General features: G+C 37.5%; 1 protein-coding gene across 2 annotated transcripts in view; it reads right to left on the bottom strand.

Annotated features, from left to right (window-relative positions):
* Positions 1–323: 323 nt before the first annotated feature.
* EXOC2 (exocyst complex component 2) overlaps positions 324–15,187 on the bottom strand; it is a 313,056-nt gene continuing 298,192 nt past the window's right edge. The window contains exons 26-28 of one of the 2 annotated variants that reach the window (XM_049882080.1): positions 7,058–7,119; positions 4,641–4,700; positions 324–2,328 (exon numbers count right to left, since the gene is read on the bottom strand). In XM_049882080.1, coding sequence (XP_049738037.1) covers positions 2,235–2,328; positions 4,641–4,700; positions 7,058–7,119 — 216 coding nt within the window. In that variant the 3' untranslated portion in view covers positions 324–2,234. The remainder of the gene's footprint in view (positions 2,329–4,640; positions 4,701–7,057; positions 7,120–15,187) is intronic. The other variant, XM_049882096.1, reaches the window with a different exon arrangement.

Here is a 15,187-nt window from a genome sequence, read left to right on the forward strand (position 1 = left end):
CCAACGCTGTAAAATAAAGCAAATGAACCAAAGATGAAGCAGGCTGCCACATCTTTCTCCCGCAGAGTGACTGGGGGGTTGGAACCACCAACTTTTCGGTTAGCAGCTGAGTACGTAACACCTGTGCCACCAGGGCTCCTAGCACATGGTGAGCCCCCAACAAATAGGGGATTAGCAGGACACCCAACAGATGCTTTCTGCCAATGATCAGACAAACATAGGGCAAACCCAAATTTAAATATTTATTTTTAATGTTAAAACTTGACATATGAAACACTAATAAAAACATGTTGAAAATAAAAACGCTTGGAGAAAAAGTCAACTAAATTATATCTTACACCAAAGATAGAGTCTTTATTGGCTGAATGTTCTGAACTAGATATTGAAAATAACACAAACATTCAGGATTGCAGTTTTGCAGTCTAGCTCAGAGCCATGTTAGACTACAATGGCTACCATGCTTTAGGAGAGACACAGTCCCTCTAGTGCTTAGTACGCCTTATCAAACCCATTTGTAAAAGATTAAACTTTCATTTCAAGTTACTATGACTTCCCCCCATACATCAAATGAACAAACACAATAGCATTTACTTAAGTTGTACTTTATGTGGCTTCACTGTGCTCTAAAATTACTTGTATTGTTAAAGACATTAACTTCAGCATTAAAGCGTGGGATTCTATGAGACCCACAGAAAAGTCTGAAAACCTTGACAAACAGACTACAAGTAGAGAATTGCTCATAGTATGACAGTGTTAGGTGGGGGAAAGTTATGTGAGATATGTTATCAGCTTGGCTAGGCCATGATTCCCAGTACTGTGCGCTTTTTTGCCATTTTGTCATCTGATGTGATTTTACTGTGTTATAAATCCTACCTCTATTATGCTAATGAGGCAGGATTAGAGGCAGTTATGTTAATGAGACAGGACTCAATATACAAGATTAGGCTGTATCTTGAGTCAATCTGTTTTGAGATATAAAAAAGAGAAGTGAGGAGAGAGGAGCAGGACCTCATGCCACCAAGACAGATGTGCCAGAAGCAGAGTACATTCATTTGGACCCAGGGTCCTTGCGCCAAGAAGCTCCCAGACCAGGAGAAAAGTGATGACAACGACCTTCTTGCAGAATCAACAGAGAGAAATCCTTACCACAGAGCTGGCACCCTGAATATAGACTTCTAGCCCCTAAACTGTTAGAGAATAAACTTCTGTTTGTTAAAGCCATCCACTTGTCGTATTTCTGTTATAGCAGCACTAGATGACTAAGACACTTCGAATCTCAGGAAATGTAGGCAGTGCAGGCCAGCATTCTCGTGGCTACTGAGCAAGATACTCCCAAGGGCAAGAAGTGGAGGAGAGAAAACAAACTGTTGGAGGGAAGGAGCCAGAAGGCGTTCAAAGGGCTGTATGGATAGGGCGTGAGCCATGAGTGCCAGGGCTTGGTTTGTTCTTTAGCAAACACTGCAGACTGCAGCCACCACAACAAAGCAGTTAAATGTAACACTAAGATCCTCAGGGACAGGCAAACACATTGACAGGAATTTAGTGGCGCAGGCAAATAAACAGTGAAGTGAGAAAAAAAAAAAAAAAAAACTACACCAAGAAGGTGTATGTTTACTACTGTAAAAATAAAAATTAGATAGAGGAATGGAAATTCATGGACATTTGGAAAACAAATAATCTACTCATTAAATGTAACATTTCTAATGCAGATCACCCGTTTTTGTAAATACTCACTAGAGTCAGGAGACTAAGAGCTGCCTGTATTGTTTTAAGTGCAGCTGTACAGTTTAGGACAGTTAAAGCCCTGAAGATGTCTAAATATAACTTTCGCATCTCTACTTGTCAATCTCTCTATGTGTCTTGGAAGCTGCTGAGCAACGCCGCTGTACAGAGACAGCACAGGGCATCTGGAAACACTCCCTGCAGCAACTCTGCCTGCAGCATTCCCCATGCCATGCAGAGCTAAGAGACACAGAGTTTACCAGGTGTTTCAAACAGTCGTACAAGACCGAACCCAACAGAGATGACAAAGCAAATGCTGCTTGGGCATTTCGAACAAGGTCATTTTGGTTAAAAGAAAAGATATCAACATTTTTCTAAGCCACCACCTGGGAAAAAAAGAAAAACTACAAACCCAGTGTTTTATACACAAATATCTTCTGGGGAACTAAAGAAAGTTAATAGTTTTATTTTTGTTATCTTTCTGGACTACCCTTGTTTTGTGGGTGCGGTATTTATGTTTTCATCATGGCTGAAGAAGCAGCTTGGAAACAGGTGAGCTGCAGATGCATATTACTCTTGAACTTGTTCAGAAGCTCTTCCAGTAACCTGTAAGGGAGGAGAGAGTACTTTACAAGCTGACAGAATGAAGGTCATCTAACAACATAAGAAAACATTTAGTGGAGCCAGTTACTCAGCACTGACTTCACCTTGGCATTTTTAGAAGGTAGCTGAAAAGGTTATTATTTGTGGATTCTTAACTTAGTAACATGGAGCCCTGGTGGCTCAGTGGTTAAGAGCTCGGCTGCTAACCAAAACGTTGCCATTTCAAATCCACCAGCCTCTCCTTGGAAACACTATGGGGCAGTTCTACTCTGTCCTATAGGGTCGCTATGAGATGGAATTGACTCAACAGCAATAATGGGTTTGGTTTTTGGTAACTTAGTAACAGAAGTCAATCAAAGAATTTAATTAAAAGGAATATATCAATCTCCCTTCTGTCTCCTAACCCCAGATTGATTAGGTTCCTTCTTAAAACAGTCTAATGTTTGAGCCTATTTTTTTAATTCACTTTTCAAAAATGTACATTTACTAAAATTCACTCTTTTTGGTGTACAGCTTTATGAATGTTGACAAACACATACAGTTGTGTAATGAAAATCAAGATACAGAACAGTTCCTTTACCCCCTAAAATCCCTTTATGCTGCTCTTTGTAGTCACCCCTCCAAGGCCCTAGCCTAGCCTCCAGTCCCCAGCAACGATTGATCTATTTTCTATTCCTCTAATTTTAGATTTTTGTCATTAACAAATATCGAAGAGTGGTAAACTAAGCTAGCATATCAGGCACCCAAAGAATCAGGACTAGTTCTAACTCTGCTGGGCAAATTATTCTACTACTTGATATCTCAAGTGTTTCCCCAACTTGTACAACACGTTCATATGTTAGAGTGGAGGGTTCACAGAGCCCACATGGAGCAGACGAAGCACCAAGAACTCGGCTCCAAGTACGTTAACATGCATCATCTAAAGATAAAAATCTGCACATGTTGCTATCACGGCGGTCATTTTTTTGGAACCGACTATGTGCCAGGCACAGCAACCCAAAAAAAATGATAGGCCCTATATAGTTTATTGGAATTGGGTTCAACAGTTTATTTCAAAGTCTAATAATGCTCTTTTTTTAATAATGCTCACTATTAGAACACTGTAAAATAATAGTGATTATTTTAATCTTTTATCATAAAGAAATGAACAAAGTTTGCAACTAATCCAGAGAGGCTGAATTTAGTGAGAAAAGAACAAAGCAAGAAAATGGAAAAAAGGCTTGTAGGTACCGGCTTTGTTTGTATATCCACCCATTTGCTCATTATGAAAAAAGACAAGGACTGCACTAGGAACATACAAGCGAAAGAATCTGTCTGCTGCCCACTCTTCAAAGCTACGTCCAAGCCTAATCCCTACACGCAATTTCCTACCCATGGTAATATGTGCTATTACCGTAACCCAGCCCAGTGTGGTCTCTCTCCCTTCTGAGTTTACACAACATTCATCTTTGCTACGGCCCTAATTCAGCACAAACTTGGAACTGCCTAACATTGTTAATTATCCTCTTCAGAACCATACTTATTATTTCTCCAACCAGACCTTGCTCCTTGAGGACTGGGACCATGTCTGACATCTCTTGAATCCTCCATAGAACCTAGTACAGTAGCGGTCACATAGCAAGGGCACCGCAGTACTTGTGTGTCGACTGATCAACCAGATGAAAGGTGGGTGGGCTCAGCTGCTGATGCTGAGAGCGCAAAGGTCTACAAATGTTTGTGTTTCAGGGAATGCCTGCAGGCTGGCACTCATGATACCTGCTGGTCTAGACTCTCAGGTCAGAATTCCCTTTACATACACCAGGGAGTGGCCAAGTTTAAACTCAGGCTGGATCATTAGTGCAGCAGTAATGAAATACATACAACCTTACTATGCTATATATAACTATTCTTTTTTAATACTTCACATAGCACAAAATGTTATTTTATATTGCTAGCTACTCCATGAGGCAAAAAAGCACAGATCCTGCATTTTACTAGGATGCCCCCTTTTACATTAATCTAGATATTCTCTTCTTTAAAATATAATCAAATGATATAATTTACTGACTAAGTCAAAATGAGCTTTCTTATGGCTTTTTTCTGTACTACTCACATAAAACAAGAAAAGAGCTAATTACTTAATTGTAATACATCCAGAAGAAAGGTTTTACCTTATTCTGTCCCTCTCCCAGGCCAGGTAAAGTTAACAGAACACACAATATTAAGGGCTATTAAATAATTCTCATCCTTAAATGCAAATCATTAAAAATATTTAATAGGGTACTTTTGGGTGATAAAAGTTACCTAATTGAATCCCCCAAAAATACAGAACTTACTTTTTATCTGCGCCACTTGAGAGTTGAGGCAGGACTTCCAAAGCTTGTTTAAAACTAGACCTGGACATAAACATTAAGGTTGAAGCATTTCACAGTTCCAAGGGAATTCAGGGGACCACTAAAAAATTCTTAAGCATATCTTAAATATAAAAACCAGCATGAGCCAATGAATCAAGTGGAAATATGAGAAAAAGTAAAAGTGAAAAACAATAGAAAAAGTAAAAGTAAAAGTAAGGGTAGTTACCAGATGGAAGTTTTGTAACAGAGGCAGAAAAACTAAACTAGGAAATGAAACATAACTTGAAAAGCTAAGAAGAAACTGATTAGAGAAAGGACGCTACTTATGATAGATGAGAGGTTACTGTAGAGATGTTTAATTAAGAAAAAGTCTTTTCAACAAATAACTGGACTATAGACAAAACAACTGGTTAAAAAAGTAAGGAGATTAAGTGGAAACAAGGGACAATCCTGTGAAAGATTACATAAATAGGGATTTTATTGTAGTACTGGTATCTACAGGGCTTGATTTATAGCCAGTATCTTATAATAACTGAATATGGTCTGTACAGGATTTACCTACCATTGGAAACCTTGGTAGCATTGTGGTTAAGAGCTACAGCTGCTAACCAAAAGGTCAGCGGTTCGAATACATCAGGCCCTCCTTGGAAACCATATGGGGCAGTTCTACTCTGTCCTATAGGTCGCTATGAGCCAGAATTGACTTAACGGCAACGGGTTTGGTTTTTTTTTTGGTTTTATACTCAAAAACTGTAGGAAAATGGAGAGACTCAACACAATTTCTTTACATGAGAAAGACAAAAGGAATAAACTAAGAAATTACCGATTTGCTATGTTTAACTTTTGCAAGTAGAAAGCACCAGATCTATGGATCCAAATGAAAAGCATCTTAGAATAGATTATTAACTGTTTGGTAAGAACAGTTCTTAACTCCTTATCTCTTCTTCTTTTAGGACTGGTTGACTGAGGTGAAGAAATAATGTATTCTTGACAGTAAAATGTTTTTTGATTTCGTACTGAAAACACATTCTCATCAATTGAAACATATTTTTGACTAGTGTTTCTCAAACCAGGGGCATGTGTCACAGCAACATACAGAGAGACTGAAAAGTTCCATCGGGATTATAAATATTGGTGCTGCAAGTCTTCAGTTGTTCTGGTAGGGTGTGGGGACAGATTATAGCTTATTGTCATATTTCTCTCCCTTTCCAATATTAAATTGGCTTTCTTCTTTCCTGATGTGGAGGAAAGTTACATGCCGTTATCTCCACCATCATCTTGTTCCACACATACCTCTTCTTAATTATGCAAAAGAAACGGGATGCAATTGCTCTTTATTTCTGCATCAATAACAATAATGATGATGGTGAAGAGGATGCCACCACTCATTTGTAAAGAACTGACATTTAGAAAGTGACTTTAGACATTTCTCCTTTAATCCAATAGCATTGCCTGGAAGGGATGATTACCTTCATTTTACAGATGAGGAACTTAGGTTCAGAAAGGTTAACTTAGTGGGGAAAAAAAAGGACAGGTACTTATACAAAGTATGCACGTACATCAAATAAGGACCTGGTGCTTTCTATCTTCTGTACATTGTGGAGAAATGTAAATGGTTGGGAAAAGGTATAGTTAAAACATGGTAGACATCTAGAAAACTGTTTCTGGTAAGCCATGGTGAACAAGAAAGAGAAGCTAAACTTCATTTGGTTAGGAAAAAAACAAAAAGTCTTTTCCATAGAAAGGATGACGGTCAGAGTGATGGCATAAGCCATGTCATCAAATGCTGGAAGTGAATAAATACGTACATTGCACAAAGTGTCCTTAAACATTTTATGTATATACTGATTGGTAATTCATTTGCTTGGTAATTTATTTCCTAGGTAATACTGCCAATGGAATAAATAATTTTGTACAGCAAGTAGTGCTGTTTCAGTTCACCTACTGATATTTCTATTATAGGAAATCCTGACTTTCATTCAAAACAACTAAAAATTATCATCAAGTTTCCACTACAAAATTTTGCAGACAAACCACAGGCTTCCTCTTATGCTGATATTTACAATACTTGATCTGTCCTTCAGACCCTATCATGGACAGATTAAGACAAAATGCTGCTTTCCTTCTTTTTTTAGGAAGTATATAATGCTTTATTACATCATTTATGAGACTAAGATTTATCAGTACTGAATGAAAAACATAATATTACATTAAACTTCCTGCCCTTTATATTGTACTACAAAGGTGCAACCTCAAGAGTTCTTGGCTAATTTTGAGTATACGTTAAAAATTTGATCAATCAAATATAAACTTTATCACATCAGAAAATCATGAACATTTATTCTGATTATCTTTACAAAGAGCTTTACACAATAGAACAAGAATACTTAGCATCTTACTTGCTTTCAGGTGTCAGGTAAATAACCACAGTATCCCTTAAGGCATAGATTTCAAGCCTTGCCTAAAGAAAAGGAAAAAAGTGACAACTGTGAAATGCTTCCATTATAAAATGAAAACCACAGTGTGGTACAGCAGCCTCCAGCCTGGCTACAAGGGCAATCATAGCAGAGCACTACAGGTGTAGGGCTTTAATAAGCAGAGTACCTCCACCAATACGGTGATGATTAACTATGAACAGGTACTTTAAAACAGTGTAAAGAGATAGGCAGTGGCAAAATCTTCTTTCACTGAAAATTAACCTGTAGTCAAGTGTAAGACTGTGTGAAGACAGGGAGCTAGGTGTTTTGCTATGAAAGGTACAAACTGTGGAATGATTTTCCAGCAGTCTGTATTATCCAACCAATAATTTTTCTTTCATCTGGTAGTGAGAGGAAGGGGCCTTTGAAATACTGTCCTGAGTTACTCTCCTCTCCCACAGTCAGTTCTCCGGCTGGCTTATTTCCTCACACCTATGACCTTTCAGGCACACTGATCCAATCTCAAAAGCTAACCTAAAGGTCTACTAACTCAAAACAACAGCTATCAGAATCACAGCTGGCTTTCTTGCAGAAAGTGACAAGTCAATCCTAAAATTCATGTGGAAATGCAAGGGACCCAGGATAGTCAAAACAATCCTGAAAAAGAACAAAGTAGCAGGACTCATACTTTCCGTCTCAAAACTTTATCCTACAGTAATGAGGACAGTATGATACTGACATATGGATAGGTCAGAACAATGGAACAGAATTAAACCCTCACATTTATGGTCCACTGATTTTTGACAAGGGTGTCTAATAACAATTGTGTCTCAAATCCTAACTTCTTTGCCTGTGGTTATAAACCCATTTGGAAGGGGTTGTCTTTATGTTAATGATATAGGATTAGTGTAGGATGAGTCTTAAATCAATCTTTTGTGAGATATAAAAGAGATTAAACAAGCAGGCAAAAGCAGCAGAGATGGAGGAAGAGAAATGCCAAGCCACATGAAGATCTCCAGGAGCAGAAGCTCAAAGACAGACAAGGGCCTTACTCCAGAGCTGACACAGACAGAAACTCTTCCCCTATAGCCAGCACTCTGGATTTGGACTTCTAGCCTCCTGAACTGTGAGAAAATAAGTTTCTGTTTGTTAAAGCAAACCACTTGTGGTATTTTTGTTATAGCAGCATTAGGGTCACTACGAGTTGGAATCGACAGCAATGGGTTATATAAATAAAACAGAATTTGGTACCAGGAGAGTGGGGTGCTGCTCTAACAGATACCTAAAATGTGGCAGTGGTTTTGGAATTGGGTAGTGGATAGAGGCTGGAAGAATTTAAAGATGCCTAATAGTAAAAGCCTAGATTGCCTTGAACAGACTGTTGGTAGAATTATTCAAAAGCAGGTCTGGTGAGGGTTCAGAGGGAAGTGAAGAGAGCTATGGAGAAAGTCTCTATCATCTTGGAGAATAAATGTGGCATCTGCAATAGAATGTTGCTAGAAATTAGGATGTTAAATATGCTTCTGGTGAGGCTTAAAAACAAAATGATAACACATATGGACATTTCATCAAATATGAAGAATGCGCATACTTCTCCAGTGCACAAGGACCATAGGGATCTCGATGATACGTTAGGTCACAAAACAAGTCTCAATAAATTTGATTGATTAAATCATTTAGTAATCACTAATAATTAAACAACTAATCAATGTAATTGTTAAATTATTAACTATTACTAAATTGTTTAAATTTACATTCCACAATGGCAAAAAATTAGAATTCAACAGCAGAAGAAAAACTGGAAATTTCACATATATGTGGAATTCTAACAACACTACGAAACAACCAATGAGTCAAAAAGTAAATCACAAGAGACATTACAAAATACTTAGAGACAAATGAAAATGTAAGCACAACATATAAAACTTGTGGAATGCAACGAAGGCAGTACTCATAGGGAATTTATTTATGCCTACATTAATCAAATCAATAACTCAACTTTATCCTCTGAGGAACTAGAAAAAGAAGACCAGACTATGGCCAAAGCTACCAGAAGGAAGGAAATAATGAAGATTAGAGAGAATTGAAATAGGTAATAGAAAAACAAGAGAGAATTAAAAGACCAAATGTTCGTTCTTCGAAAAACTGAATAAAATTAACAAAGCTTTAGCCAGACTGACAAGGATAAAAATTGAGAAGACGTAAAAACTAAAACCAGAAATGAACATGGGAACATTACTATCAACTCTATAGAAATATAAAGGATTATAAGAGAATACCATCAACAATTGTATGCCAACAAGTTAAATAATTTAGATGAAATTGGCAAATATCTTGAAACACATGAATTTCTTAAATTGACTCAAGAAGAAATAAAAATCTCAACAGACCTGTAACAAGTGAAGATACTGAATCAGTAATCAAAAACCTCACAACAGGGGGTAAAAAATTACAGGACCTGATGGTTTGACTGGCAAATTCAACCAACCATTTAAAGAAGAATTAGCACCAATTCTCAAACTCTCACAAAGTCACACAAAGACACCACAGAAAAGAAAATTACAGACCAAGATCCCTGGTGAATACAGATGCAAAGATCCTCAAGAAAACAGTAGTAGACTGAATCCAACACACTGAAAGGATTACACACCTTGAGCAAGTGGGACTTATTAGAGGAGTGTAACGGTGGTTCAACATAAGAAAATCAATCAATGTAATATGCTACATTATTACAATGAAAGAAAACCACCACAGCATCATCTCAATTGATGCAGAAAAATGCATTTAACAAAATCTCACTCCCTTTCATGTTAAAAATACTCAGCAAAGTAGCAACAGAGGGAGAAAGTAAAAAGTATATTTATGAAAAACCCATAGCTAATGTCATACTCAATAGCTTTCCCCCTTAAGATACGGATCAAGACAGGGATGCCTGCTTTCACCACTGCTATTCAACATGTTATTCAGCTAAAAGTTCAAGCCAGAGAAGCGAGGCAAGAAAAAGAAACAATTCCACTTACAATAACATCCAAAAAGAATAAAATTGCTAGGAATAAATTTAACTAAGGAGGTGAAAGACTCGCACACTGAAAACTACAAAACATGCCTGTAAGAAATCAATGGAGACCTAAAAAATGCAAAGACATCCAGTGTTAAAGAATTGGGGCACTTAATATTGCTAAGATAGCAATACTAACAAAAGAGAGCTATGGCTGCAAAGCAATACTTAAAAAATTACAACAGCTTTTAGCAGAAATGGAAAAGTCAGTCCTCAAATTCATAGGGACCTGTAAGGGCTCCCAAAAATCAAAACAATCTTGAAAAGGAGGCAAAGGGTAGGAGGACCCATACTTCCTGATTTCAAAATACAGTACAAAGCTACAGTAATTGAAACAGTATAGTACTGGAATAAGGATAGATATATAGACCAATGGAATAAAATTGAGTCTAGAAATAAATCCATACAACTGTGGTCAATTGGTTTTTTTCACAAGGGTATCAAGTCCTTCAATGAGGAAACAACAGTTTCTTCAACAACTGATGCTGGGACAATCCACATGCAGAAGAATAAAGTCGGACTGCTACCTCACACCACGTATGAAAATTAAACCAAACTGGATCAACAACCTAAATATAAGAGCTAAAACCATAAAAATCTTAGAAAAATACGTTAAATCTTCAGGACCTTGTACTGGGCAATGGATTCTTAGATATGACACTGAAAGCATGAACAACAGAAGAAAAAATAGGTACACTGGACTTCATCAAAATAAAACTTTTATGTATTAAAGAACAGTGTGAAGACAGTGAAAAGACAATGACAAGAATGGGAGAAAATATTTGGAAATCATATATCTGATAAGGGTTTAATATCCTGAATATATAAATAATTCCTATAACTTGACAATAAAAACACCTCAATCAAAAAATAAGCAAAGGGGAGAGGGCAGGGCCAAGATGGTGGAGTAGTCAGAGGCTTTCTGTGATCCTTCTTACAACAAAGACCCAAAAAAACAAGTGCAACGATTATATATATGAAAAGCGAGGAGCCCTGAACATCAAAGGCAAAGTTCGAAAATAAACTGAGCGGCAAGGGGAAGGAGAGACGGTTCAAAAGCAGCGAGGAGCTGCCGAACTTGACTTGGCAGGAACCCTAAGGCACAATCCCCTGGAGCTACTGCGGTGGAGCTGGCCATAGCCTTCTGGACGTGGTTTCCTCAGGGAGAGACAGTGAGCTGCACAGCCTATTCACACTTCCAGAACCAGTGAAAAGCAGTGTTCTTGGCAAAAGCTAAGTACTTGTGCTTATTTTAATGTGCCCCCAGCCCCCAAGCTGGTTTCAGTGTTGATTTCTCTGGGGCTGAGACAGGTCCTGCTATGCACCCTGAGCCATTCTCCTGGCCTTGGAGAAGGAACAAAATTAACAGTTGGAGGAATAGATAATCTGCCAGCTCCACTAAGCTGGGGAGTTCAGGACAGAGCAGCTCCTGTCCAGGCACGAAGTCCATGGACTCTGAATACCTTTCACCCCTGCATGGACCTATGTGGGCCCATTTCAGAACAGACCCTTACTGGAAGACTGCAACTGTTTCAGCTGTGTGGTGGAGAGGTGCGTGTTTGATGTTTGACACTATGCTGCCTATTAAACAGGACCCTCACCTACCCACATCTGAGGCCTGAGGACTGCTGGCTCCACCCACATCACCTAGCCACCTGTGATGGGGTCCAAGGATAAATGGTACCTCCCAGTCCTAATAACCAAAAGCACTGGGTGCCCACAGTCTGGCTGCAGAACCCACCCACCTGTGTGCTCTAGGGAACAGGGATGTGCTTTGATCACAGATACTTGGGGGATGATTGTCAGCCCCCTGCCTTGTTCATGGAGTGATGTCCTGTTGCAACCGGATACCTGTGCCTACACCAATCACCCCGCCTCTCTAAGACTGTAGGACAGAGCCTGTACCACATACTTGATGACTAACTACCTGGACACCTGAGTTGAATCCATAAAAGAAAAGAATGGACTCTTAAGCTCATATACCTAGTAACACTTTTAGCCATCTCGTGACAGGACATTAGAGCTTCAAAGGAGAAAATAATCAAACTAGCTCACTCAAGTATCCTATTTGGGCATATGAAAACAAAACAAAGAAGTTAGGATACAGTAAGCAAACATAAAATAATATAGTAACTTATGGATGGCTCGGAGACAACGGTCAATATCAAATCTCATAAAGAAGCAGACCATGACTGCTTGAACAAGCTCTCAAAACAAAGAATCTAGAAATCTTCCAGATGAAGATGTCTTCCTAGAATTACCAGATGTAGAATACAAAAGATTAATATACAGAAGTCTTCAAGACATCAGGAAGGAGATCAGACAAAATGCAGAAGAAGCCAAGGAACACACAGATAAAGCAGTTGAAGAAATTAAAAAAGTTATTCAAGAACACAACAAAAAAATTTAATAGACTACAAGAATCCATAGAGACAGCAATCAGAAATTCAGAAGATTAACAATAAAATCAAAGAATCAGACAACTCAATAGAAAGTCAGAGGAGCAGAATTGAGGAAATGGAAGGCAGAATTAGTGAGACTGAAGATAAAACACTTGACATCAATATATTTTATGAAAAATCAGATAAAAGAATCAAAAAAAAAAATGAAGAAACCCTAAGAATCATGTGGGACTGTATCCAGAGAAATCACTTACGAGTGATTGGAGTACCAGAACAGGGAGGGATAACAGAAAATACAGAGAAAACTGTTGAAGATTTGTTGAGAGAAAACTTCCCTGATACAGTGAAAGATGAGAAGACATCTATCCAAGATGCTTATGAAACTCCACATAAGGTATACCTCGAAAGGAAGTCACCAAGACATACTATAATCAAACTTGCCAAAACTGAAGATAAAGAGAGAATTCTAAGAACGGCTAGGGGTAAATGAAAAGTCACCTACAAAGGAGAGTCAATAAGAATAAGCTCGACTACTTGGCAGAAACCATGCAGGCAAGAAGGCAATGGGATGACTTATATAAAGCATTGAATGAAAAAAATTGCCAACCAAGAATCAAATATTTAGCAAAACTGTCTCTCAAATATGAAGGCAGAATTAGGACATTTCCAGATAAACAAAAGTTTAGGAAATTTGTAAAAACCAAATCAAAACTACATGAAATACTAAAGGGAATTCTCTGGTTAGAAAATCAATATCAGATATCAACCCAAGACTAGAACACAGGACAGAGCAACCAGATGTCAACCCAGATAGGGAAATCACAAAAATAAATCAAGATTAAAAAATGCTCAAAATGGGGAAACAGTGATGTTATTATGTAAAAGATGACAACATTAAAACAATAAAGAGGGACTAAAAAATGTAGTCATACATCTTTCATATGTAGAGAAAGTCAAGTTGATACAAAGAAATAAAAGTTAGGTTTAAACTTAGAAAAATAGGGGTAAATATTAAGGTAACCACAAAGGAGACTAGTCTCACATACTTTGGACATGTTTCAGGAGGGATCAGTCCCTGGAGGAGGACCTCATGCTTGGTAAAGTAGAGGGTCAGAGAAAAAGAGGAAGACCCTCAATGAGACAGACTGACACAGTGGCTGCAACAATCGGCTCAAGCATAACAACTATGAGAATGGCACAGGACTAGGCAGTGTTTATTTCTGTTGTGCATCGAGTTGCTATGAGTTGGGACTAGACTGCACCTAACAATAACAACTTCCCCTAATCAACTTGTCAAATAGTGCTCTCCATTGCTTCCCCATCTTCCTGATATTTTATTATGAAAATTTTCAAACGTATCAAAACTGAGAAACAATTTTACAATGACCATCTGAATATCTACCCATCTATCAATTCACAGTGCTGTTTTGTTGTACTTCAGCACATGTATCATTAACTAGAGTTGAATGTTTCAGTTCTTTTTCTTTTGAGTTAAAATTTACATACCGTAAAACGGACAAATCTTAAAGTGTAGCATTTGATGCGTTTGACCAATGCATACATCCATGTAATGGAAACCCTTATAAAGATATAGAACCATCACCCTGTCAAGTTCCCTCAACCACCCAGAGGAAACCGCCTGATTTTTTTCCACTATAGATTAACTTTATCTGCTCTAGAACTGCATGTAAATGAAACTCATACAGTATAAGTATACTTTTTTCTCTGTCTTCTTTCACCCAGCATAATGCTTCTGAGATTTATTCATGTTATGTGCATCAGCAGTTTGCCTTTTTTATTGCTAAATAATATTCTGTTGTATTTATTATTTTTTTTTTTTTGCTTAGTCTCCTGATGGACACCTTGGCTGTTTCTAGCTTTTGGTTATTGTGAATAAAACTGCTGTGAACATTCTTATACTTTTTTTTTTTTTCATTGACATATGCTTTCAGTTCTGTTGGTTAAATACCTAGGATTGGAATGTCTGGGTAATAGGTATGTGTATTTTTAGTTTAAAAACAAACACCTGCAAGAACTTTTCCCAAAATAGTTGTACTATTTTACACTCCCCCCAAATGTGTGAATGTTCCAGTTCCTCCACATTCTTGTCAACATTTGGTATTGCCAGGTTTTAAAATTCAGTCATCCTGGTGAATGTGTAATGGTATTTACTGTAGTTTTAATTTGCACTTACCTGATAACTGCTGATGTTGAACATCCTTTTATGTCCTGATTGGTCATTTTTTAATTGTCCTTTATGAAATGTCTGTTAAAATCTTTTGCCAATTTTTACTGGGCTTTTTTTTTTTTGAGTTTTAGGAGTGTTTGTACAGCCTGAAAATCAGCTCTTTGTCAGATACATGTTTTAAGAATATTCTCTCCTAATCTGTGGTTTGCTTATTCTATGAAAAACTAATTCTACTAGTTTTCTTAATTGTGTCTTTTGAGGAGATGTTTTTAATTTTGAAGAGCTTAATTCTTTTTAAGGTTATTGCTTTCTAGTCTAAGAAATCTTTGTCTACCCACAACTCATAAAGATATTCTCCTATTTTCTTCTAGAACTTTTATGATTTTCACCTGGTCTATGTTTAGGTCTCTGATGTATCTCGAATTAATTTTTTGCATGTGATATGAGAGAAATCATATGGATGT

Source organism: Elephas maximus, chromosome 1 (genome assembly GCF_024166365.1).
Source record: "Elephas maximus indicus isolate mEleMax1 chromosome 1, mEleMax1 primary haplotype, whole genome shotgun sequence".
NCBI lineage: Eukaryota > Metazoa > Chordata > Mammalia > Proboscidea > Elephantidae > Elephas > Elephas maximus.